Below are 23,259 nucleotides of genomic sequence, written 5' to 3'. Positions count from 1 at the left end.
CCGGGTTGAGGGGCAAGGGGAGATCAGACTCACTGATCAGGCAGCTTGCGGGTTTGCTCCGATCACAGCAGCAAGGGTTGAAGCACCAACCAGCCAGGAGGGGCGCGAGGTCTGTGTTCCCGGGATTGGGAGAAGGGGGAGTGGTACCGAGGCAGAGATTGAACCCGAACAGGGGCCCCAGCCCGAGCTCGAGCCTGGACGCGCGGCAGGACCAGGAGGAGGACTGGGTGGAGGGCAAAGCGTATGGGTCTGTAAATCAACGCCGGCCCCCTCCCACCCCATGCTGCACGGTAGGGATTGGAGTGAGGGGGGTGAGGGGTGGCAGTGGAAATGTCTTAGGGGGCTGGTGCTGCCTTCCCAGGGAGACCCAACCTTTCTTGGAGAGGCGGAGTGGGTTTAGTCTCCAGGATCCTCAGTGATGTGTAAAAAGCGGGCACGACCCCCGAAGCCTCAGAAAGCCCCCTCCCCACCCCACCCCCCAGGCCCTCCCCGGCCCGCAGGTGAATGACTGGCTCGCACAAAGGAAGCCGGCTGGAAATGTGGAATTCGGACCAATTTACGGGAGACTCTGTCGCCTAGGGTCCCAGCAGACCTCAAGCAAAGAAACCTGTGGTCAGTAGTGGATGAGGATAAAAACAGTGCACCAGGCCAAGCTTATTGGAAAGGCTGAGTTTAGTTATTCTGGGATAGCGAGGTAACAGGATTAAAGGGATTAAGGAAATCACCTCAAACAGCTGAGGAGGGGGTAAAAAAACACTGGTTCTATTTGTTTTCTTCCTAGGCCCCAAACAGATACACTGGGGCCGTGTGGCTGGGCGCGAAACTAAAGGCCCTTCGGGGGGCACAGTGGAATGGCCAAGGGTCAGGAACTGGAGGAAAGTGGGGAGGGGGAAGGAGTAGAAAGCGGGCTCGAGACTCTGGATGAAAAGGAGCCTTCTCTGGAAAACAAATAGGTGGACTGAGTTCACACGTTAAAAACAAAACGCCTGGGAGGAGTTTCGGAGATCTTTGAAAATCTAAGGAGTACTTTTTAATACCAAATCTTCCAGCGCTGAATGTTGACTCGGCGGTTCAGCTACCAGGGTTGAAATGTATTTGTTTCCTGCTGGGGATCCCTGTAACCATTTATTTTTAATAGGATCATCGAGATTTCCGAAGGGTTTTCGTTTTGTAAATATTTCAGCTAGGCTCAAATGTCTTCCCGCCCCAGTGCACAAGGTAAAAGTGCCCCGTTTTTGGTCGGTTTCAGCGGCCGCGCCTTTCCAGCCCCGCCTCGCGTGGCTGCGGCCGCAGACACTTTCAGCAGACGCTCACTGCGATCAACAAGTGCGCGGCGGCGGGCTCTGCGCCTTAGCTACCGTGTGCCGGCTCTCGGGAGACGCTCCTAGAAGACAAGCCGCTTTCTGCTCCGAGTTTCAGTTGAGACTATTGGAAGCTAGTGTATGGTGGATCGCCAGTAGTTAAAAGGAAACCATTTCAGATTATGCTTGCCTCCCCCCAGGTCCCACCCCGTCCCTAGGATGGGATCTCAGTTGTAAAACCGAGTGTTGGTCCCCTCCCCAACCCGCAAAAAAGTTTCAGGGCCGCAAAATTATCAGGACTCCATCATGTTGGTTATAAAATTTATTGATCTCTCATTTAGGAAGTAAGAGTAAAAGCTTGAAACACCTGAAACAAAGTAGCCCCTCCCCACTACCCAAACGAAATCTGAACACATTAGCGCGACGAAATATCAAACAGATCACGGCAGAAATCACCAACTCAACATGACTGGACAGAAGCTGTCCCGCGGCCAGGGGCGGCGAGGCGGGAGACACACGCACACCTGGCTATAAATTAACATTGGCTTTAGCTGCCGCGCCGCTTGGAGCGGTCAGCGCCCCCAAAAAACCACGAGAAAAACACGCGACACGACTGGGGGCGTAGGCGTTGCAGTTCTCCAACTAGCCTCACCCGATACTATGTTTCTCCCATTCACTCCTTGGCTAACTGCAAACTAACAAGACAACATTTTCAAATGTAACAGAATAACCCAGGAACTCAGGAGGAGGAGTGGGGGTGGGGGGGGGGCTGTTTTTTCTTTGCAAATAACACAGCAATTCCCAGTCTACAAAGGTGAAAGAAGGAGCAGCGGCGTGGGACAAGAGAGCTCTCTAGAAGTCCCATTTTCGCTGCTCCTGACTTATTTTTGCTTTTGTACAAAACCCGACAGCTACAGCAAAACTTTCAGTCCTCCCCGTCATCGGTACAAGGCAACAGTCCCAGGCAAGCAAAGCTAAACAAGGCGTCCCAGCTTGGGGGTGCGGGGCGGGAGGTGGGGGTGGGGGTGGGGGTGGGGGTGGGGAACAAGGGTGGACGAGCGCAAGCCGGTGCTCAGATGTGGGTCAGCGGCACCGTTCCGTTGACTGCAGTCCCGGCGCCCTGGTAGTGCTGGTGCACGCCGTGCAGGCGACCGCCGGGCAGCGGAGAGGCGGCGTCGGCCGCGTCCCCGCCGGGTGGCAGGTACATGCTGATCATGTCGCGCAGGTCGCCGAGGCACGCGCGCTGAGAGTGCGATGCGATGGCGGGCGGCGGCGAGCTGGGCTCAGACTTCACTACCGAGCCCATGGGGCCCAGGCTCATGGCGGCTGCGGCCGCAGCTGCGGCAGCGGCGGTGGCGGGCTGCTGCCCGTAGGCGGCGGCCGCGGCGGCTGTGGCTGAGGGCGCCATGCCCCCGTAGCCCGAGGCGGCGGCGGCCGCGGCAGCGACGTTCATGTAGCTCTGAGCGCCGGGCGGCATCATGGGGCTGTACTGCAGGCCGGCCATGTCGTAGCGGTGCATCGGCGGCAGCGCTGGCGGGGGCGGCGGGCTGCTCATGCTCGGGGGCTGCGCGTAGCCCAGCTGCTCCTGCACCAGCGAGTACGCGCCGTTGGCCCAGCCGTTCACGTGCGTGTACGTGTCCAGGCGCTGGCCCACGCCCACCGGACTGCTAGCGGCAGCGGCTGCGGCCGCAGCGGCGGCGGCGGCGGCGGCGGCACCGGGGGGCAGCAGGCCACTGGGCAGGGAGTACTTATCTTTCTTGAGCAGCGTCTTGGTCTTGCGGCGCGGTCGGTACTTGTAGTCCGGATACTCCTTCATGTGCACGGCGCGAAGTCTCTTGGCCTCGTCGATGAATGGTCGCTTCTCGGCGTCGGTCAGTAGTTTCCAGTCGGCGCCCAAGCGCTTGCTGATCTCAGAATTGTGCATCTTGGGGTTCTCCAGGGCCATTTTGCGCCGCTGCCCGCGGGACCATACCATGAAGGCGTTCATGGGCCTCTTCACACGGTCCTGGTCTGTGCCCCCGCCACCGCCGCTCGAACCACCGCTGTTGCCGCCGCCTGCGTTCGCCCCGCCGGCTGCGTTCGCACTACTCTTGCCTGCGCCTGCCGGGGCTGCGGGGCCGCCGGTGCCCGCCGCTTGTGTGGATGTCCCTACGGGGTTCTTGAGTTCAGTCTCCAGAAGGCTGTACATTGCCGGGGCGGGAAGAAGGTGCGCCAGCGTGGCGGGAGGAGAAGGCGCTCCCGGGGCTGGAGCGGCCACGGTGAAAAGGCCCTGGGATTCCGTCGGAGCGGAGCTTGGGGGCCTGTGGGCCAGCGAGTCCGGCGGGAAGGGTAGGCTTATCAAAATGCTCCGCGCCAAGTCAGCAGGAACCCGCGGGCTTCTCGCACCTGATGCGTTGTCTGGAGCAGGTCGCATTCACAGTCTGGCTGGGCTCTAGCCGGGCCCCTTATATACCTGCTCGGATCCCCCGGGGTTGGCGTTTGGTCCGCCCCTCGCCACCCGGAGGACCCGTGATTGACAGGTTCGCAGTGATGCGCCCTGGCCAATCATTACCGAGCCCCCGTTCGGCCTGGCTGGAAAAAAAAAAGTTCGGGGAGCCCTTTCGTTCACCCCACTCCCCTCTTTGGCCTAGTGACGTGGTAAGAGTTACTTAGGAGGCGGGAGTCCACGAGACCCACTCAGAGGCCACCAATTAGGGTTTCAAAAAGTTTGAAAGAACGAAACCTGAGGAGGTGACGGGGGCGGGGGGAGGGGGCACGCGAGCAGATTGGGGGGAGGGGGCACGCGAGCAGATTGGGGGGAGGGGGCAGAGGGGCGCCTTCGGAATTTAGAAAACAACTTTGCAACCCTGTCAAGGCCGACCGGCGCCCCATCCCCTGGCCAGCCTGCAAAGCTTCCCGTTGTCTGCACGGAGGTTTTCTGGCCGCATCTGCTGCCAGCGCTAGGAACACAGGGCACCACCAGCTACCCAGGCCGGCTTAGGGACTCCAGGCTCATTGGAAGTGCTCCTGGCTGCGTCTCCAAGAAGCTCTCCCTGAAACTGGCCGCTGGTTGTCCAGACCTTTCTCTAGGAGGGCCAGTGCGTCCAGGACGGAGCGTGGGTCAGGGGCCCGGGCATGGGAGACAGGCTTCAGGACTGCAGGGTGCACTCGGCTGTGAGGCTCTTGGGGGTTTGCGGGAGGGCGGGCAAGCAGTCAGTCGCCCGTCTCCTGAGCCTGGCGGAGGCGCTCGCACAAGGTGGTGTGGAGAGTATGTGTGGGACGTAGGGGGTGAACTGGCCTCCGCTCTCTCGCTCCTGGCCCCCGCTTAGCGGCCCCTTTTTGTCTCTGCTCTCTGGCCATTTCGGTTTTTCCAGTCCGATGCCCCTGAGGGGGAGGGTCGGGCCCCTTGGAAAATCCGTTTTCATGGCAACACGGAGCCTCTCAGAGTGAAAGAAAAGTTTCTTGGGGGGGGGGGAGCGACGTTGGCCGGAGCGGAGCCGAGGCCGTTCTCCGGGCGAACCGCCGGGCCCCCTCCACTGCCCCCGCACCTGCCGGGACCGCTGAGCGCTACTCTGGGCGCGCAGCCGCGCCGCCTCCCCCGGGAGCAGGCTCTGCTAACGGATTCCGTCCATCTCTTTTATTGTTTTAGAGACTTCCTGAGATTCGGAGCGGGACATTCACTTGCTTGTTGGGTTATCTGCCAAAGACAAGCGGCGCGGGAACTCTGGCTGCGGGGAGAGGAAACTCCGATAATCGCCACCGCCAGCTGAAGCGAGTGGCACAGCGTTTGAAACTCTCCGAGCAGCCCGAGGTAGCGAGTGGGAATGAGAAGCCATCCCGGCAGATTTGGCAGAAACTAAAATAAGGTGTCCATACGGTGTGGGGTCTCGCTCCCCCACCATCCCCAGTCGCGTGGAAAGGTGGGGAACTAAACGGAAAGCATAATCTTAAGTGGTTGGGGGTACGCCGGGGAATTCCAGGTTTCTAGCTTCTTAGCGTTAATGAGACCACGCGATCTCCGGACTTCTGCACGCTGGGCTCATCCGCCTTTCTCTCCCCCACGAATTAAAACGTACGCCTCCTCGGCTTGTTAGTGGGGTCGGGGGGAAGTGGAGGCGCAGAGCAGGCCAGCCCCCTCTCGGCCAGGCGGACCGCAGGCAAAAGAATCCCGGCTCTGAGCCGGCATCATCTCCCGGAAGTGTGGGATCTGGAAACTTGCCCCTTAAGTTTGTGTTCCACCTGATCTGAGTATTCCGCAGCCAAGGGCTGCGATCAACTGGATGGGCATACGGATTTAGGGTTTTAAATTTAAGTAAACTCTCTGGAAGGTTTCTGTATGTGGATATAGTTTGTGAGTGTGTGTGCGCGCGCCCGCGCGCGCGCGCTTAGCGAACATGGGCTGAAAAGTACGTCTCAGAAAACATAATGATTAGGCAATCCCTACCTGCACCTGTTTTCTTGGCGAAGTGGCCGACAAGGTCAAACTTTCTTAGGCAAATCCATCCTCTCCTACAGAAGCCAATGTGCAATATCCCTGCCCTCCTGCGGTCTTCCCCGCATGCCCTCTCTGGGCTTTTCTGGGCCCCGGAGGCTGTTGCTAAGTGAAGCGAGTTTTAGGAAACTACCCAACCGACGCGCGGCCTGGCGTCCAGTAGCTTGACAGATGTCAGGTTTCTTTCCAAGTTTTAGGACCCAAGTAAACGTTGCGGTGACAGCGCCTGGGCTGCATATTTCCCAAGGCAGGGGATACGGTGCTGGGCCGATACCCTCCCCGCAGCAAATTAACAGGGGAAACTAGTCACTGCTCCCAGCTGTCTGACATTTGATCACACTTAGCACGAGGCTTACGTGAGCTCATTTTTGCCCTACATCCTCCTGCCAGATTTACAGCAGTCTTTTGCCAGGACCAGGCACACTCTCCCAATTCTCCCGACTTCTCGCTGAGGCCAGCTCCCTCTCGGGGGGGTAGATACATAAAATCTCCGTATCTGGTGGTTCTGGGGTGATCTGCACATTCTCAAGTAAGAGCCACGCCAGATTTCCTTGGAAACTCTTGGGAGGACGCTTTCTAAATACAAACTATTATTTCAATAGACAAGCAAGGTTACCATTGCGGGCGTGGGGAGATGAGGGAAGGCTGGAAATAAATCAGTTCTTAGCCCACCTGCAGCGCAGGCTTAGGCACCAGCCCAGCGGCGCAACCTTCGCTGAGGATCGGGAGAGGTTGTTGCGACAGGTACCACAGTGCAGGAGGCCTCGGTTCCGGCCGGGGCTGCGGGAAGGCAAGGCAGCTGGCGGAGCCCCAACTCCAGTGTCTCCAACGCGCACCCTGCACCCAGCGAGGAAAGCAGAGGAACGCAGCGGGAACCAGGACCGATCCTTCAACCTCTTCAGGAGAAGAGAGCGCGCTCAGCAGCTCTCTTGCCCTCTCCTGCCTCCAAGTGCCCTTGGGCCGCTCACAGAGCTCCGGATCTGGGGCTGGGAACCCTACCAAGGCCCCCTCCCCATTCCCCCGCCCTCCCTAGAGAGCTCCCGCTCCCTCCGACTGGATCCAGCCCTGGGGCTCCCAGAACCCAGGGCGCGACAATAGCGCCGTTTGTTGGCTTCCGTTGGAAACTTCACCCAGCGTAGCCTCTTGTCGTTTCGCCCTCCGGGGCTTGGAGGTCGTCCCAACCTTCGAAAGAGACCAAGCGGCTTTGCGGCGGAGCAGATGTGATGCCTATGCTTAGAGGGCGGGTTATAGCAAAACTCCGGGACCAAGAGTCTAGCGTGACTGGGCCAGTGGGCTTTGGGTACATAGGGCACCCTGCTCTGCCTTCTTCCTGTTTCTAGGTTTGGCCGACATCAGGTGTGTCCCAAGTGCCTTATATCTGCAAAGAACACTCAGCAATTGTGCCTTAGAGCTACTGGTAGAAAGAGCAGGAAAGGAGCTGTCCCACGACCGCGCGGAGGTGTCTGCATCGATTCCTCTTCAGTAACTGCTCATAGGGGACCTTTTTCGAGGTCCCTGGCGTGATTGGGACCCAACTTATTAGAAGAGGTGCCCTCGACCGGGCGCGGTGGCTCACGCCTGTAATCCCAGCACTTTGGGAGGCCGAGGCGAGAGGATTACCTGAGGTCAGGAGCTCGAGACCAGACTGGCCTACATGGCGAAACCCCGTCTCTACTAAAAGTACAAAAATTAGCCTGGCGTGGTGGCGAGCGCCTGTAATCCCAGCTACTCAGGAGGCTGAGGCAGGAGAATCCCTTGAACCCGGGAGGCGGAGGTTGCAGTGAGCCGAGATTGCGCCACTGCACTCCAGCCTGGGCGACAAGATCGAGATACTCCGTCTCAAAAAAAAAAAAAAAAAAAAAAAAAAAAGAAGAAGAAGAAAGAAGAGGTGTCCTCTGCGTGCTAGGTGGTTTGGGACGGATGTGTGTCTGTGCCGTTTGGGGGATGGAGAGTTGGAGAGTGGGGTGGGGTGGGCGGTATTTGGGCTCGCCTGGGCCGGCTGAGGCCTGACAATAGGGTCAGCAAAGGTTGCCCTCCGACTGTGGCCTAGCGTTCGCCTTTCAGGTTTCTCAAGTGTAGCCAAGCCCAGCTCAGGGTCTGGCTTTTAGGAAGTGAGAACAACTTATCCTGGAGACTCTCGGAGACGCTTTGATTTTCAACAGACAACAAAACCAAAAACAAACTCGCAACAGTTTGCGTTTCTTAAAGCAGTCATTTCTATTTTTTCCCTTGAGAACACCCCTTGTCTGTTTACTCTGGCTTCTAGCCAAGATTGTGTATTTAGGCCACTGATTGAGAGCCTTGATTAAAAAAAAAATCATAGGCTTAGGTCTATTGTAGAACCATACCTTGTTAAAAAAAAAAAAAAAAAAAAAAAAAAAAAAAAAAAAAAAAAAAAAAGGTCGGAAAGGTCACCATCATTTCAACAGGGTGGTAGAGACAGCACCTTCCAGTTCCTGAAGCATTCAGTAGGAACCCCACCCCCAATCCGCCAGCCCGTAACACTGTCTCCAGCGAAAGAACTCTTTCTGACAGGTCACAGAAGGAGCTGAAGACCCTAGGCTGGTGGGTGCATGATTGTAATAACTTAGTTGATGGTCTCTAAAGAAAGGTTGCTAGGAGCTGCGAGGTGTGGGACAACAAGGTCCTCGAGGTACCATAAAGTCTCCTGCGGGCTGTGCAACTGTATTCTATCGTAGTTTGGTGTTGCTATTTTTTGGGAGGCTGCGGGGATACTTTTTAAAAAGTTTCCGCATTCTATTCACTTGGTTAGCTGAGCTGTTCTTGGAAAATACACTGGGAGTCCCCTCGGCCCACACATTGGCGCTCAGTTTCCTTCCACCCACAGAGCATTCAGGTGTTAATCACTAGCTCTCTTTTCTCTATGTGCGCAGCAACTACAAGGAATTTGACAACCTTTGCTTTCTGCTTTCACTAGCTGACCTCACCACCCGAACGTTGCCATTTTCCCGGAGGAAGGAAGGCTCTGCCCACGCACTGGGGTCCCATTTCCAGCGGGCTTTGCTGAGCCACCGCTGTCAGCCTCTTTGCCTCTCACCCCCCTCCCACACCCGTCTTTGCCTAAACCCACAACTCTCCTCACGCGCTCAGCTCAGCAGACTGCCAAACCCCCACCCCTGCGGAGCAACTCCAGGAACTCGGCCCCCTACGGCTAGGCCTGCCCTCCCACTGGGCCTTTTGCCCTTTCCAGTTCCTTCTGTGGCTGCAGAGGCACAGCGCTCACCTGTACAGAAGCGAGGTGACCTGCAGGAAGCCGGGGCCAATAAAGCAATCTTAAAATCGTTATCGGTATGCAATGCTGTTTGAGTTTTTCCACGTCTCCACAATTCCACTCGTGTCCACCAGGAAAGGCAGCGCTTCTTGGGAAAGGGTGCCTGGAAAATCAGTGGACCTCCAGGCACTTCCAGTATGGCCAAGCAAAGCTATCGCCCCAGCCACAGGGGGCGCAGGACGGCAGGGTTGGGGGTTGGGTAGAGCTTCCTGGAGAAAATTTTAAATTCGAAGGCAGCACTCAGCAGTTCCTTTTCCCCTCCCTTTTATTTCTCTGCTTTTCTTTTTATTTATCATTTTCTTTTAAGAGAGTGGAAAGCCGTGGAATTTGGTGCGCAGAATTTCTATGTTCTCTTTTCATCTCTTCTCGGCCCTCATTTTTTTTCCATTTCACTAACCTTTGTCATCCACCTACTATGTGCTGAGTTGTGCACCAAGTACGGGACGGAGACCCGGCACTTTCCCATTCCGTATCAGATAGTGGCAATGGCTTGGGAAAGTCTCAAGAGGAGTCCGGATTCGGAGAGAAATTTTCGCCTCATGCTACCCCATCCCGCTAGTCGATCTATGGAGAAATCGGGCCTCGCGAGAAGCGCAGCATCTTGGACAAGGACCTGGAGTGAGCGGGGTCGCTCCGCCACGACCCGCAGGGGCCACACTCATTCCCCTGTGTGCGCTCGCTTTCCCACGGCAGCGTAGAGTCCAGCTAGCGGAGAGGCTGACGCGGAAGCGCCCGCGTGCCTGGAGCCCTGGCGGTCCAGCGTCCCGGCGTTGCCGTCTGAGTGGCCTAAAAGGGAGGCTCTGGGGCCGCTGCTCGCGACAGAGTGGGGACGCGGCCCAGGAACAGCTAGCGTGCCGCTTGCTGCTTGCCAGGTATGGAGGATGCCTATCCTCAGGCAGACCCGTTTCCCAGCGGGTTGGCGGCCAGACGGCGCGAGAAAACGAGATCTGTCGAGAGGTCTGGCCGTGCTGGAGTTTTGGCGTCTAGGCCGCCGTCACCCCAATTCCATTTCTCCGAAAAGCATCCCCGAGTTAGGACGTCGGGGCTTTGCTAATGTGATGTTTGTGTAATTAACACCATCTCCCCTTGTTTCTGAGCATATTTCCTCCCGCAGCACAGCTCAGCTTTCATTTGAAAAAGCAACGGGAAGAACGTCCCAATAACCCTTTCTAATTGGAAAAAACTGTCCCTTTTGTGGAATGGTTTCTTTACAAAGCCAACAACCAACCTTATTTTCTAGTTCCAATGGCTATCCCTTTATGAGTTATATTATTAAAGAAATCCGACACTAATTGTGCCGATTTAACTTGTTAATTAGTTGCAAATAAACTATTCATTAGTGGTAAAATAAAATAAAACCCATGTGTCTAGATATCATTCCACATTCACATATTGTAGTGTCTGCATAACATAGGCATACTAAATTAAGTTCCTAAAAGGTTTCTCCTCAGGATAAATAATTAAAATATATTCTACTTTAATTGACATTATAGAGGACATAAATGAGCTTTTCCTTTTAGAAAGAAATAGCCATTTCTAAATAAAGCTTGCAGTCTGGAGAATGGAGGCTTCAGCCAAATGAATAGTCATTACTACCTTTTCAACGACGTGGGCCTTTTGATCAGAAAAGAAATTAGCTCTAAAAAACAGACAATGGAAGCCTGCCCTGCAATAGGAAGAAAATTAGACGGCCAAGGCTCTTCACAACACCTATTTCTATAAACCATAGAGCTCCTTGCTTTTCAATTACAGCTGTTCATTTCATATAAGGAAAGGGGAAAAACAGGCCTCTAATGTAAACTCGCTTTCACCATAAAGCCTTGTTCCTGGCTCACAGCCAGGCTGCCTACTTACTATTGTTTTTAGTCCTGTCATCAATTAGCTAATACTATATATTTTAAATGACTCTGGGGGTATTCACAGTCTCCCTCCCCACTTCCCCACTCAGACAAAACCCAAGCTGGAGTTTCATGAAAGGACTACCATTCGGTACACAGACACTTATATACATAAAGTTTAATGTTTTTATTGTTTCCAAAAGAAAAACCATATTGAAAACCCTGCTTTGTTTTTCTTTTCTCTATATTTCTCAGCCCATCATTGAAAGACCCAGACGAGGTGATGACAGAGGAGGGACATAAATGAGCAGCTTTCAGTATTGTTTCTAATTGTTCACAGAACTCAATCCATCTCTAGATAATTTTGCTCTGCCCTTTAGACCATAATTTGTTTTGTACGTCTTTGTGTTTTAAAAATAAAAATTTTGAAATTTGCTAACCCCATTGGTTTAGTATCATTAGATATAATTTCATTTTATAAATACTAATTCTTTACCATTTTGGTGAAATTATCTAGCCTGCAAGAAAAAAAATATGTTTGTATGGTGTGCTACAAAATAAAACCTTTCAATATATGTAAAGTAATAATATGAGAAAAAAATTCAGTAATAATAGCACTGAGTCTTAGCCTGTAGACATATGTTCTAGAAACATCAAAATAGAGTTATAGGCTGGGAAGGCTTTACTTCCTTTGAAAGTAAAATGCTTATCTATCTCATCTTTATAAATCACTGTATAAATCCCTTGAATAACTAAACAATAGTGCAATTCAATAGGGTTGGTTTGTGATTTTCCTGTTTAGGGTTGTGCTAATAAAATCACTTAGAATCTTTTTAAAATACAGTTAAGGATAATTAATTTGTTCACAAAACAAAGAATATTTTAACAAAACTGTAAATTCGTTTAAACAAAATAACATAATAACCATGGACAGGTCCCTGAGAGTCGTCATTCCCTTGAATAAAGTTAAACAGAGATAGGTGGCCAGTTTAGAAAGGATAGACAGAGTAGAGCCACTAGGATGACTATTCAAAGTATGTATTTCTGAAGAACAATGACAAAAAAGTTGCTACCAAAATGCTTCTTACGGGCCAGATGTGGTGGCCCACATCTGTAATCCTAGCACTTTGAGAGACTGAAATGTGAGGATTGCTTGAGGCTAGGAGTTCAAGACCAGCCTATGCAACATGGTGAGACCTCCGTCTCTACAAAAAATAAATTTAGCCAGGCATGGTGACATGCGCATGTAGTCCCAGCTACTCACAGGCTGAGGTAGGAGGATTGCTTGAGCCCAGGAGGTCGAGGCTGCAGTGAGCCATGATCATGTTACTGCACTCCAGCCTGGGCGACAGAGCGACACTGTCTCACCAAAACAAAACAAAACAAAACAAAAATGCTTCTTATGCTCCTGTATTCAGCATGTATTTCTTGTTGAGAATGGATGCTTCCATTTGATGGCTTCTCGTCATATTTTCGATACTGGATAAATTGGTGTGTTTGCTTTTTGCTTTTGAGCATTAACTTCTTTGTTGCTGTGTTCAAATGGATGTCAGAATGGAGTTCTTAAAAGCATTTTGCCAAAGAGTATGACATTGCCATATCTGATTTCCTTAGCAACTGGAAGAAGGTGCTTTTCCTTGGCAATCAAGTCCCTTGACTCTTCCTACCCTTGGATTCCTATAATAAAGGGCGTCATCTTACCAGTATGCAAGGGTGAGACGGTTCCTCTTGTCTGTTGCTTATGATGGTGCCTGCTTTCAGAGAGAATTCTGCAGGAGCTAGAGGAAACCTGTCACCTTCTCAAAGTGAAGTTTAGTGGTAGGAGTTAGCAATCAGTAGCCTGGAGGTTGTCCGGACTGAGAGCTGTGCGAGTATTTTGGTGAGTCTGATCTTGTGTGCTGTAGCACTTGGTTTTGTTTTTGGAAAGAGGTATCAATGTGTGATGTTGTGGTCATCCGTGAAGGAGTTTGTGGGAGTCCCAAAACTGCTGTCAAAGAAAACTGAAGCTTTAACTGCAGCTTTGGAAGGGGACAGCATATGCAGCAGAACTATTTCTCAGGATGCTGATATAAAATAGAGCCTGGGTGTTTCCTTGTTTTAAAATTAAGGAAACAAAGGGATCCTAATGCTTGAGAAGAAATCCCCCGGGGCAGAATCCTTGTACAGAAGCCTTGAATTGCGCCAGTTGATTTTTGTTAGATCTTGATGAATAAGAGCACAGGCTCAAGGGTCACATGGACGTAAGTAAGCAAGGTCATTTATTAATCGACACATTTTTATTGAAGGTCTACTATAGGCCAGATACTCTTCAAGACCTTGGGGGTACAACAGTGGACTTAACAAAGTTTTTATACCCATCGCATTTACATTCTAGGGGAAGATGGGAACAATAAACACAAACAAATGAATAAAGAGAATTAGTGAGTGTCTGGAAGTAATAATTGCTGGGAAGACAAAGCAGGATATGGGTCTAGAGAGTGATGGGAGTTGATGTTTTAAATAGAATGTTCAGGAAATGCCTCTTTGGGAGGTGATGCATGTGCCAAAATCTGAAGTGAGTAAGCACTCAAATAATGCCATTCATCATCATCATCATCATCATCATCACCATCATCATCACCACCATCATCATCACCATCAATCATCATCATCACCACCATTACCATTGGCTGGCAGTGATTTGTAATCTCCAACCCAGCTCTAAAACTCTAAGATTGTAGAAGGAAGGGGCTGAATTTCCAGACCAGGGCTGGGATAAGCCGGGCACCTAGGACACACAAAATTTAGGGAAGTACCTGCTCTTAAGGCTATACAAATGCAACCCTGGATTAAATAAATTATCTTCTTATTAATGTAGTAAAGTTTTCTATGCTTTAACTGTTAGAAGAGAACAGAACTTAGGGATTGAATGTGTCAAGACACTCCGTGATCTTCCAGTGGTCAGAGACCAGGCCAGTTATTTGCTTGGGTTTTGATTAGCATGATATTTATTTATTTATTTATTTATTGTAGACACAGGATTTCACTCTTTCACCCAGGCTGCTGTGACATGATCACAGCTCACTGCAGGCCCATGGCACCATGCCCAACTGTTTAAAAACTTTTTTTTTTTTTTTTGTAGAGACAGTCTCGCTATGTTGCCCAGGCTGGTCTTGGACTCCTGGCCTCAAGTGATCCTCCCGCCTTGGCGTCTCAGAGTGCTGGGTTTACAGGCATGAACCAACATGCCCAGCCAGTTGGGGCTTTTGTACGAGCCTGGGTGTGTGCCTCCTTAAATTTTGTGTCCTAGGTGCCTGGCTTGCCTCACATTAGTCCTGGCCCTGCTCTAGACTGGCATTTAGTAGCTTCCATGAAATCTCTAAGGGTCAAGATTCAGGTCTTAGTTTAGCTCTCTCCTCTTAATACCAAATTGCTGACCATTGATTATGGTTTTTCACTTTAGAGTAGTGTGGTGTGGCAAGAAAAACAAATACAATGGTATTGGTCTGGTAAACCTGAATTTGAACTTGAATTTGAGCATTTATCATCTGTATGATTTGGGCAACTTTGCTAATCTCCCTGAACCTCAGTTTTCTCATCTGATAGGGTTGGGTAGTCAGGCCTTCTTCACTGAATTAGGGTGAGGATTCAACAAGATGATACAGCCGAAAGCACCTGGCACTCTGCTTCGTACAGAGCCAGCTTAAGTAAGAGTTATTGTCTTGTTTTTCAACTAGGCTTTCTTTTATCCCAAACGGGATTGAACATTCCTCCAGTGTGGAGAAGAGGGAACCATGTCTCACTTTCCTTATACCTCTTACAGGGCTATGCACAGATGTTTGTGGAATGAATCATGGTATTTAAGTAAGTCGCCTTTGACTGGAAGGAAAAAAAATGAATTAATTACTCCATGGTTCCCATTCTGCGTTGCCATCTCCCACATTCGACAGAGTCACTTGAGATTGTTTCTGTCAAAGCTCTCTGGAGAGCACTCACTGAGATGATGGGGGTTTTCATTTGTGACGGAGAGGCCTCTTGTGTTTAATTTTGAGATAACATAAAATACCTTTTATAATAGACACATGCCTGCTGTTAAAAATGTACAATTAATTAGTGTCATACATATTTTAAATCCTTTATTTTTCTGCTTAAAATGTAGGGTTTAATTTTTTTACTTTCAGGGATCAGTAGAAATATGTTCTTTCTATAGATTACTTCAGGAATCCTGCTGAATTAGGAAAGAAGTCTTGTTCAAATTTTATAGCTTTTATATTTTCTATGAGGCCTCAGAAGTAGGCACAGCTGAACAAGTGGAATGAAAAAAAAAAAAAACAAAACAAAAGTAATATTAATCACCGGCACAGAGTAAAGTCTTATCATTCCTCATGGTGGCTTCTGAAAAGATTTAGAGAATTGCAAAAATTAGCTGGGCACAGTGGCTCACACCTGTAATCCCAGCACTTTGGGAGGCCAAGGTGGGTGGAATGCTTGAGCCCAGGAGTTCACGACCAGCCTGGGCAACATGGCAAAACCCTGTCTCTCCAAAAAAAAAAAAAAAAAAATTCAAAAATTAGGCAGGCGTGGTAGCACGAGCCCCCCAGTTACTTGGGAGGCTGAGGTGAGAGGATCACTTGAACCCAAGAGGCAGGCAGAGGTTGCAACAAGCTGTCTTCCTGCCACGACACTCCAGCCTGGATGAGAGAAGAAGGCCCTGCTTCAAAAATAAGAAATAAAAGAGAATTATAAAAATTATTTTAAATAAATAAATTAGAGACACTTTAGTTCTTATTAAAAAGAATCCTGACGGGCTGCAGTGGCTCATGCCTGTAATCCCAGCACTTTGGGAGGCTCATATATGTCATAAACCAAGAGATGAACACTGGAAAGGTATATTGCCTGAGGTCAGAATTACCTAGTTGCAGTCCCAACCACCTGGGAGGTTGAGATGGGAGGATCCCTTGAGCTGGGGAAGTAGATAGAGGCTGCAGTGAGCTGTAATTGCACCACTGCACTCCAACCTCAGTGACAGAGCGAGACCTCATCTCAAAAGAAAACAAAAAGAAATAAATGAGATTATGTAAATAAAGTATTGAATCAGTGCCTGATACCTAGTCATAGGACTCAGTAAATGTTAGGTTATCATCATCACAGCAACCTTGTGAGCTATGTAGCACAGAGAGGGCAAATTTATTTATATTTTAACAAATAAGGAAACAGGTTCAAAAGGATTAAGTGACTGTCTAAAAGAGTGGAGCTTGTTATTGGCAAAATCAGGCATGGAAAGGACATTTCTTGACTCTGTCCAGTTATCGTTCCATGAAATTGTAATTTGCACTTTGCCAATGACTGCATTTATTATTAAGTTGCATGTTCTGCAGTGTTATCAGTAATTATGCCCTGTTAAGAAGCGTGTCATATTTTTTCTATATTTAAGTAAAGGCAGATGTCTTAATGAGCAGTGGCAAATGGTAGAGGAAGCACAAGGAATGTCCCCCCACTTCTAGATTGTTCCCCAAGAAGTGGACTGGAGAGAGATATCCTCAGGTCTCAAGGTACACTAATTAGAAACATTAAAATTGACACAGTCAGATTCAGGATTAAATAGGTAAAGCAATACACTAGTGTGAACTTCTCAGGCCGTGCACACTAATCTGTTGTGGTGATACTTATTTCCTTTCGTTCTTGGAAGTCAAATGAATCCTGTATTTTGTTCCTTATCCCTGCCAGGTGGGGTTCACATGGAAGGTCATAGCAAAGCAGCCTGCTGATCTAAGCATCCAGTTCACTGGCCTTGACTTTTCACTTTCCAGTGTTCATCTCTTGGTTTATGACATATATATGCAAACGTGTGTTTGCTAAAGCTTCCAGGAGATTATAATGATAGTGACCATTTATTGAAACTTACTACAAGGTAACACTGTCATGACCTTTACAGGTATAACTTTGTTTAATCCTAGCAACCTGGCTAAGGTTACACATTCAGTGACAAAACTTTGAGATTTGATCTGTCTGTAAATGATGGTTCTTTCCACTGCACTGCCCTAGAAGAGCCTGATTTTCATATTGTGTGATTTTACAAAGAGACCCTTCCTCTCTCTGGATCTCACTTTCCTGACCTGTGGAGTGAGGCAATTGAGTTACACGCTTTGTAAGGACCCTTTTCCTTGTAAGGTTTTGAAGATTCCAAAAGTTCCCGTATGATGCTATTTTTAATAGCACTGAAAGCTGAAGTGATGGGTACAAAAAATAGCTAGAAAGAATGAATAAGGCTGGGCGCAGTGGCTCACGCCTGTAATCCCAGCACTTTGGGAGGCCGAGGCGGGTGGATCACGAGGTCAAGAGATCGAGACCATCCTGGCTAACACGGTGAAACTCTGTCTCTACTAAAAATACAAAAAAATTAGCCGGGGGTGGTGGTGGGCGCCTGTAGTCCTAGCTACTAGGGAGGCTGAGGCAGGAGAATGGCGTGAACCTGGGAGGCAGAGCTTACAGTGAACTGAGATTGCGCCACTGCACTCCAGCCTGGGTGACAGAGCAAGACTCTGTCTCAAAAAAAAAAAAAAAAAAATGAATGAATAAAACCTATGATTTCATAGCATAACAGGGTGACTATAGTCAATAATAACTGTACATTTTTAAATAACTTAAAGAGTGTAATTGGATTGTTTGCAACTCAATGGATAAATGCTTGAGGTGATGGATACCCCGTTTTTCATGATATGCTTATTTCACGTTGCACGCCTGCATCAAAACATCTCATGTACCCCATAAATATATATATCTATTATGTACCCCCCCAAAATAAAAAATAACAATAAACAAATAAAGCTGGAGTGGCCCTTGATTTTCTTCAGAAATGGCTGTTCTCCTAGTTGCACTGTTTAGAGCCTTCAGTTTCAGCACTTCTGACAGAAAATTGTTGTAGAGGCAGAACCAAACTAAGAAAGCTAAATTCTGATTTTGTATCCACAGGAGAAGATGCCCTAATCTGTGGCGGGATGGGGCAGGAGGAAAGCCTCTGGGACTGGAAGAGTAGAGGGATCAAAAAGTTACCTGGAGCGGTCAACCGTCTCTAGCTACCTGCTCTCATCCTGGGTGAGCTCTGTGGGAATTTCAGGAGCGGGAGGAATTCATGGGTGCTTTGGGTTTCAGAATGAGCAGAGTAGTGGATACTCATCTGCATTAGAGCTTCTTAAACCCTCTGCTGCCATCTTGGGTTTGTCTTTACATTTCCAGCCCTAAGGATGTAGGGCTAGTCTTTGGAACTCTACAGGAGAGGCATTCATTGTGTGCTAATAAGGATGGGGTGCCACATTTGGAGATTGGATCTAGAAAGTGTTCCCACAGTAATACCCCAAATCTGAAGCATTTCTCTCCTGTGACTTCACATTAGCACTGAGAGTCAGTAGCAACCCCTGATAAAATTGGGTTCAAAGTTCCACTTACAATGTCACTTAAATTATGTGACTCTCAGTTTTCATATCTGTAAAGTGCAGCTGTCGGGGGAGAGGGTGTGCTGCCCTTACCTTGAATGTTTCAACCTCCCACTGTAGAGGATCATGCTCACGTGACCTAGTTTCTATATATTTTGTTGAATAAATGCTTTTCAATTTGTTGTCTTTTGATCAATCTCCGGAGTCTTTGAATGATTTTATTTACAAATGTTTACTGGCTTAATTGATGCCGCTCCAGAAAAGAGGCTTCCTCAAGCCATTCCCAAAGTCACTGAATCTCTTTGAATGGTTTTTAGCAGGGGAGTGACATAGTCAGCTTTGTGGATTGGGATGATCTTTCTGGCTAGCTGTTGAGCGTATCTCTCAGGGTGTTATGCGACTGTTAGATAAGACGGTGGATGTGAAAATGCCTGGTATGTGGTTGATACTCAATAGATGCTCATTGTTTTGGATGTTAAATTGGTTGTTTCCTACCAGTCTGTGTGTGATCTTGGATAAATTGCTTTCTGTCCCTGGATGTCAGTTTCTTCAACTGTAAAATACAGATGATCTTCCTGGTTTTTTGTTTTTTAATTTTTTTAAGTTTATTCTTTTTTATTGTTTGTTTGTTTCTGAGACGGAGTCTCTCTCTGTTGCCAGGCTGGAGTGCAGTGGTGTGATCTCGGCCCACTGCAACCTCCGACTCCCTGGTTCAAGTGATTCTCCTGCCTCAGCCTCCCAAGTAGCTGGAATTATAGGCATGAGCCACCACACCTAGCTTGTTTTTATATTTTTGGTAGAGATGGGGTTACACCATGTTGGCCAGGATAGTCTCGATCTCCTGACCTCGTGATCTGCCCACCACGTCCTCCCAAAGTGCTTTGATTGCAGGTGTGAGCCACCGTGCCCAGCCTAGTTTATTCTTTTATTCATTTATTATGGTATTTTGTTCTCCCCTTTGTCTCAGTGACCCTCAGTCCAGATAACCTGGGTTCTCCTCCAGTCTATTTCATTAGAGATTTAATATCTCTCATCTGACATAATTTTCATCTGATTTTTGCATTTCAGTTTCATTTAAAAAATATATGGTGGTATTCTCTGAAAAGAGGCAGCTATTGTGGGTGGCCCCCAGGAATAACTCTGTAAATTACAAAGGAGACTCCATTTTAACAGGTCTTTGTAGTCCCTTTTGTCCTCCTTTTGGTAAGTTATCCCTTACTTTTGAAGGCCACAAAGCATTTGCTAAAGGAGGTCATAACGGAGGTCCAGGTAGAGATTAGACATACTATCTGACATGAAGAAAGTTTCATTATGGTAGAAAGGGAATAATCGATTGCTCAGCCATTTACAGTTATATTAAGTCAAGACGTTGGGCTGATGTTAGTCTTGTTAAGTGCTTCTTTTTTATCAATTACTTTTTATCAGTTACTTCGACCTGGGCAGTGCTGGAGAGACAGATGCTGCTCTCCAGGAGCTCAGTCTATTAGAGGAGACATGTTGGTAACTGTAACAAAAGCCAGCCTCTCCTCAGGGTGTCTGCAAAGGTGTCCTGTGCTGCAGGAGTCCAGGGGTGGGAGGGATTCGTTTTGTCTGGGATGATTTAGAAAGGAGTTTTGGAGAAGCTGGGCTCTGAGTTATAGTTTGTGCCTTGAAAAATCACAGATGGCAAGGATCCCAGATGAGGAAGCATCTAGCACAACGGCCGATGACAAGGCATGTTTGGGAAATGGCAAGGCAATCGCTGTGGCTAAGAGGTAGAAGGTGCTGTAATGTAAGGTGGGCTTTGGGGCTAAATTGTGGAGAACATTGAAGGCCAAGCCGGTGACTTTGGCTTTGTCTGTGCAGTGAGGTGCCAGCGAATCCTCCTCCACCACCTGGTAGAATTTACATATAGTGTGTTAACAGATTTTCAACAGGATAATGATCATTATTATAGTGACGTTCATAATCAGTTGTTCATTGTAATGAAGGAGTTTGGCCATTTTTCAGTAGTTCTGAGATATCAAGCCAAAAAACAAAATGCGTTAGTAATTGTTGTGCACGAGAGAGCCAACATGGAGAAGTTGTGGAGTACTGCCTCACAACACACAACATCACAAGGCCAGCCAAAGCCTTGGGTTGGAGTACTGGTTCTGTGGCATGCCAGCTGTATCACCAGGGTTATTCACTTATTCTCTGTTGGCCTCCATGGGCTTATCTGTTAAAGGGGCATGACCATTGCCTTCTCAGATGGTTATGTTATTGAAGTGCTATAATAGATAAAAGCTTTTGTAAATTATAAAATAACGACTGTTTTTTATGAAGAAGAAAAAGTTTAAATGAAGCTGCATTCCAGAGGAGAGGTTACTACAGGCATTTCAGTTCCTTTAGCCTAAAGCCAGAAGGGGGAGGAGTTCCCTCTCACTTTGACTTCCTACCCCACGCCTTATTTTAGTTTTTCATTTTGTATGTCTTACAGTCAGTCCAGTTCTAACATTTTTCTCCAAATCCAGCAACTTTTGAGTCTAACTTTGTGCTCCCTCTAACCAATGGGCTGTAGAGCATTCACTCATTCATTCGTTCGTTCATTCATTCATTCATTCATTCATTCATTCCACAAGTGTTTATTGAGTACTAACTCTTCTAGGCACTTGGAATACATCTGAGAATAAAACAAAGAGCCTTGCTCTTGTGGAGCTTACATTCCATTTTGCCTGGGGCAGGAGTGTGGGGGGTGTGGGGGGCAAGCAGTAAACAGCTAAATATCATAAAGTTACAAGTATAGTGTATGAGAAGATGGCAAGTGCTATGAAAAAAACAGAGCAGAGTAAGGGGAGTTGAGTGTGCTGGACGTTAGAGCAGTTTGCAGTTTAAATGAAAGAAAAAACTTATGTGAAAGGACTTTGTAAACGGAAAAGTCCTGAACAAATATTCAAGATGAATACTTTTAGACTAGTTTGAAAACTGCCAAGGTTGTCTGCATCCTTTTATAGCATCATCTGCTTCAAGGAACTTCATTCACTCATTCAATCAATCAATCAATATTTATTGAGTGCCCGCTTGGTTGAATGAATAAATGCTGATGATAATAATGATAGCTATTATTATGAAGTGCCTACTAAAGCATTATTTATGTGTGTGATCTCATTTAATCCTTGTAACAACTCAGTAATGTAGACACACGTTCCCAAGTGAGCAGCACTCTACAGTGTGGGCAATGAGTCTGATTAAGGAAATCGTTCTTCATTCTGAAAAGCAAATGCGGGAAGAAAATGGCTTTGATGAGGATTACTGATGTTTTTCAGGTTGTCAGGGTCAGCTGCTCAGCAAGTTCTGGCAGTGACTTCCTTTCCATTCCCTTTAGTGCCATTGCTTTATCGGTAGTCACCAGGGGACTCAAGACGTGGCTGTTTTAAAGTTCTCTTGGCTGCTGAAGTAGGCAGGTTGATGTGGTTGGTGGTCAAGTCTTAGCATACACAATTGAGGCCTCCTTGTGTTCAAATCCTCGATTTCATAAGGGGAAGTCGTGTGTCCCTTCATTAGAGAGGAACCATATCAAGAACAATGTGAGTGAGTCGATTCTAGCTAAGCGAATAACAAGTATGTTTCCAGGTTGGAAGCACTAAGAAAGGAGATGAGGAGGAAAGGACTTGGAAAAGGTAAAATTGGAAACCAAGAAGAAAAGCAGATGAAAGTCCCTGGTCACAGTTCCAGGCTAGGCTGAACTCCGCTCAGTTAGGAGAAGGACCTACTTCACTCTCCTTCCCCACTCCCATCACTCCCCCTTTCCCTCCTGTCTTCCCTTCCCCTGCCCTACTTTCCTTCCCTCCCCTTCTCCTCCTTTTCACCTTCTAGAGCTGCAGCCCACTAAGTATGTGGCTATTACTGAGCTGGAGATCCAGCTAGAGATGACACTGCTTTCTGCTGAGGAAACTAAAAATAACCAGAGGATGGGCTATCAAACCCTGCCAGTTCTGCCCTTTTAATTTACAGCTCTTCATTCCATTTGTTTCCTTTCCATAGTCAAAGCCACTGCCTCACCATCTCTTTACTGGTTTATTCAAATAGCTTCTGAAATTCTAAGCTTTCTGCTATCCAGATGTAACCCTGCAACTTACCTGTGTGGAGTCATTCAGTGGTTCTCCACTTCCTTTAGAATAAAACTAGGCTCTTGAATGTGGCCTGCAAGGATCTTCCTGATCTGGCCTCTACCTGTCTCTTCATTCCTTCCCGATTATATGACTAGATCTTTATGTTTTAGCTCTAGTTTTACCTCCTCCAAGCAGAGTTCCCTGATCCCAGGCATGGTCGTGTTCTTGCCTGTGTAGATTTTTGTATATAATGTTGCTTTAATTACAGTGTCTTAATTGTCGTAATTGCTTTGCTCTCTCTGCACCAGATTGCCTGCTACTTGAGATCAGCTTTCCTCATTTTGTCCCCCACTTTTTTGTTTGTTCAGCCACCACATTTAACTGTGGAGTGACTTACCTTCTTGTCTGTCTGGCACACATATTTTAATTTCTCCTACCCAAGCCTTCCTTTTCAATTTAATTCCTTTTAGTTCATGCCAATTACCAGGCAGTGTGGCAGTTTCTGGGAACAGGAACATAAGGAAGATATGGTTGCTGTTTGGGGGGTCTCACAGTTTCATGGGGAGACTGCTGGGGACAGAAATTCATCAATACAGTCTGGAGAGCCTTAAGACCCTTGGGAGAGTCCTCAGACCTTTCCACCAAGTCTTCAACAGGAACAGCCCTGCTTGTCTCTTACTGTTGGGATTTTTGTAGAAGCTTTTGGAGGCAGTGGGGCAGCAAAGGCAAAAAAGCAAAAAAGTAGTTACTTAGATACCACTATTTTAAGGTAAAACCTACTGTGTTAAATACTGTAAAACAGTCTAAACAAAGGAGACACTCTGTCTTCTTGTTTGGCAAAAGTCTTTCTTTCTTGTTAAGGTCCATTCCCACCA

At 48.1% G+C, this 23,259-nt stretch overlaps 1 protein-coding gene across 1 annotated transcript; it reads right to left on the bottom strand.

Moving 5' to 3' along the window:
• Positions 1–1,610: 1,610 nt before the first annotated feature.
• LOC105481347 (SRY-box transcription factor 3) lies at positions 1,611–3,723 on the bottom strand. The gene has a single exon (XM_011740849.2). The coding sequence runs from the start codon at positions 3,712–3,714 to the stop codon at positions 2,374–2,376; it is 1,341 nt and encodes a 446-aa protein (XP_011739151.2). The 5' UTR covers positions 3,715–3,723; the 3' UTR covers positions 1,611–2,373.
• Between the last annotated feature and the right edge of the window lie 19,536 nt (positions 3,724–23,259).

Source organism: Macaca nemestrina, chromosome X (assembly GCF_043159975.1).
Source record: "Macaca nemestrina isolate mMacNem1 chromosome X, mMacNem.hap1, whole genome shotgun sequence".
In the NCBI taxonomy this organism is placed as follows: Eukaryota; Metazoa; Chordata; class Mammalia; order Primates; family Cercopithecidae; genus Macaca; species Macaca nemestrina.
The sequence above is the reverse complement of the archived record's forward strand: the minus strand, read 5'-3'. Positions and strand labels throughout refer to the sequence as shown.

Bases quoted from the DNA above. Each gene is read 5' to 3' on its own strand.
- LOC105481347 (XM_011740849.2), bottom strand. From the start codon at position 3,714: ATGCGACCTGCTCCAGACAACGCATCAGGTGCGAGAAGCCCGCGGGTT.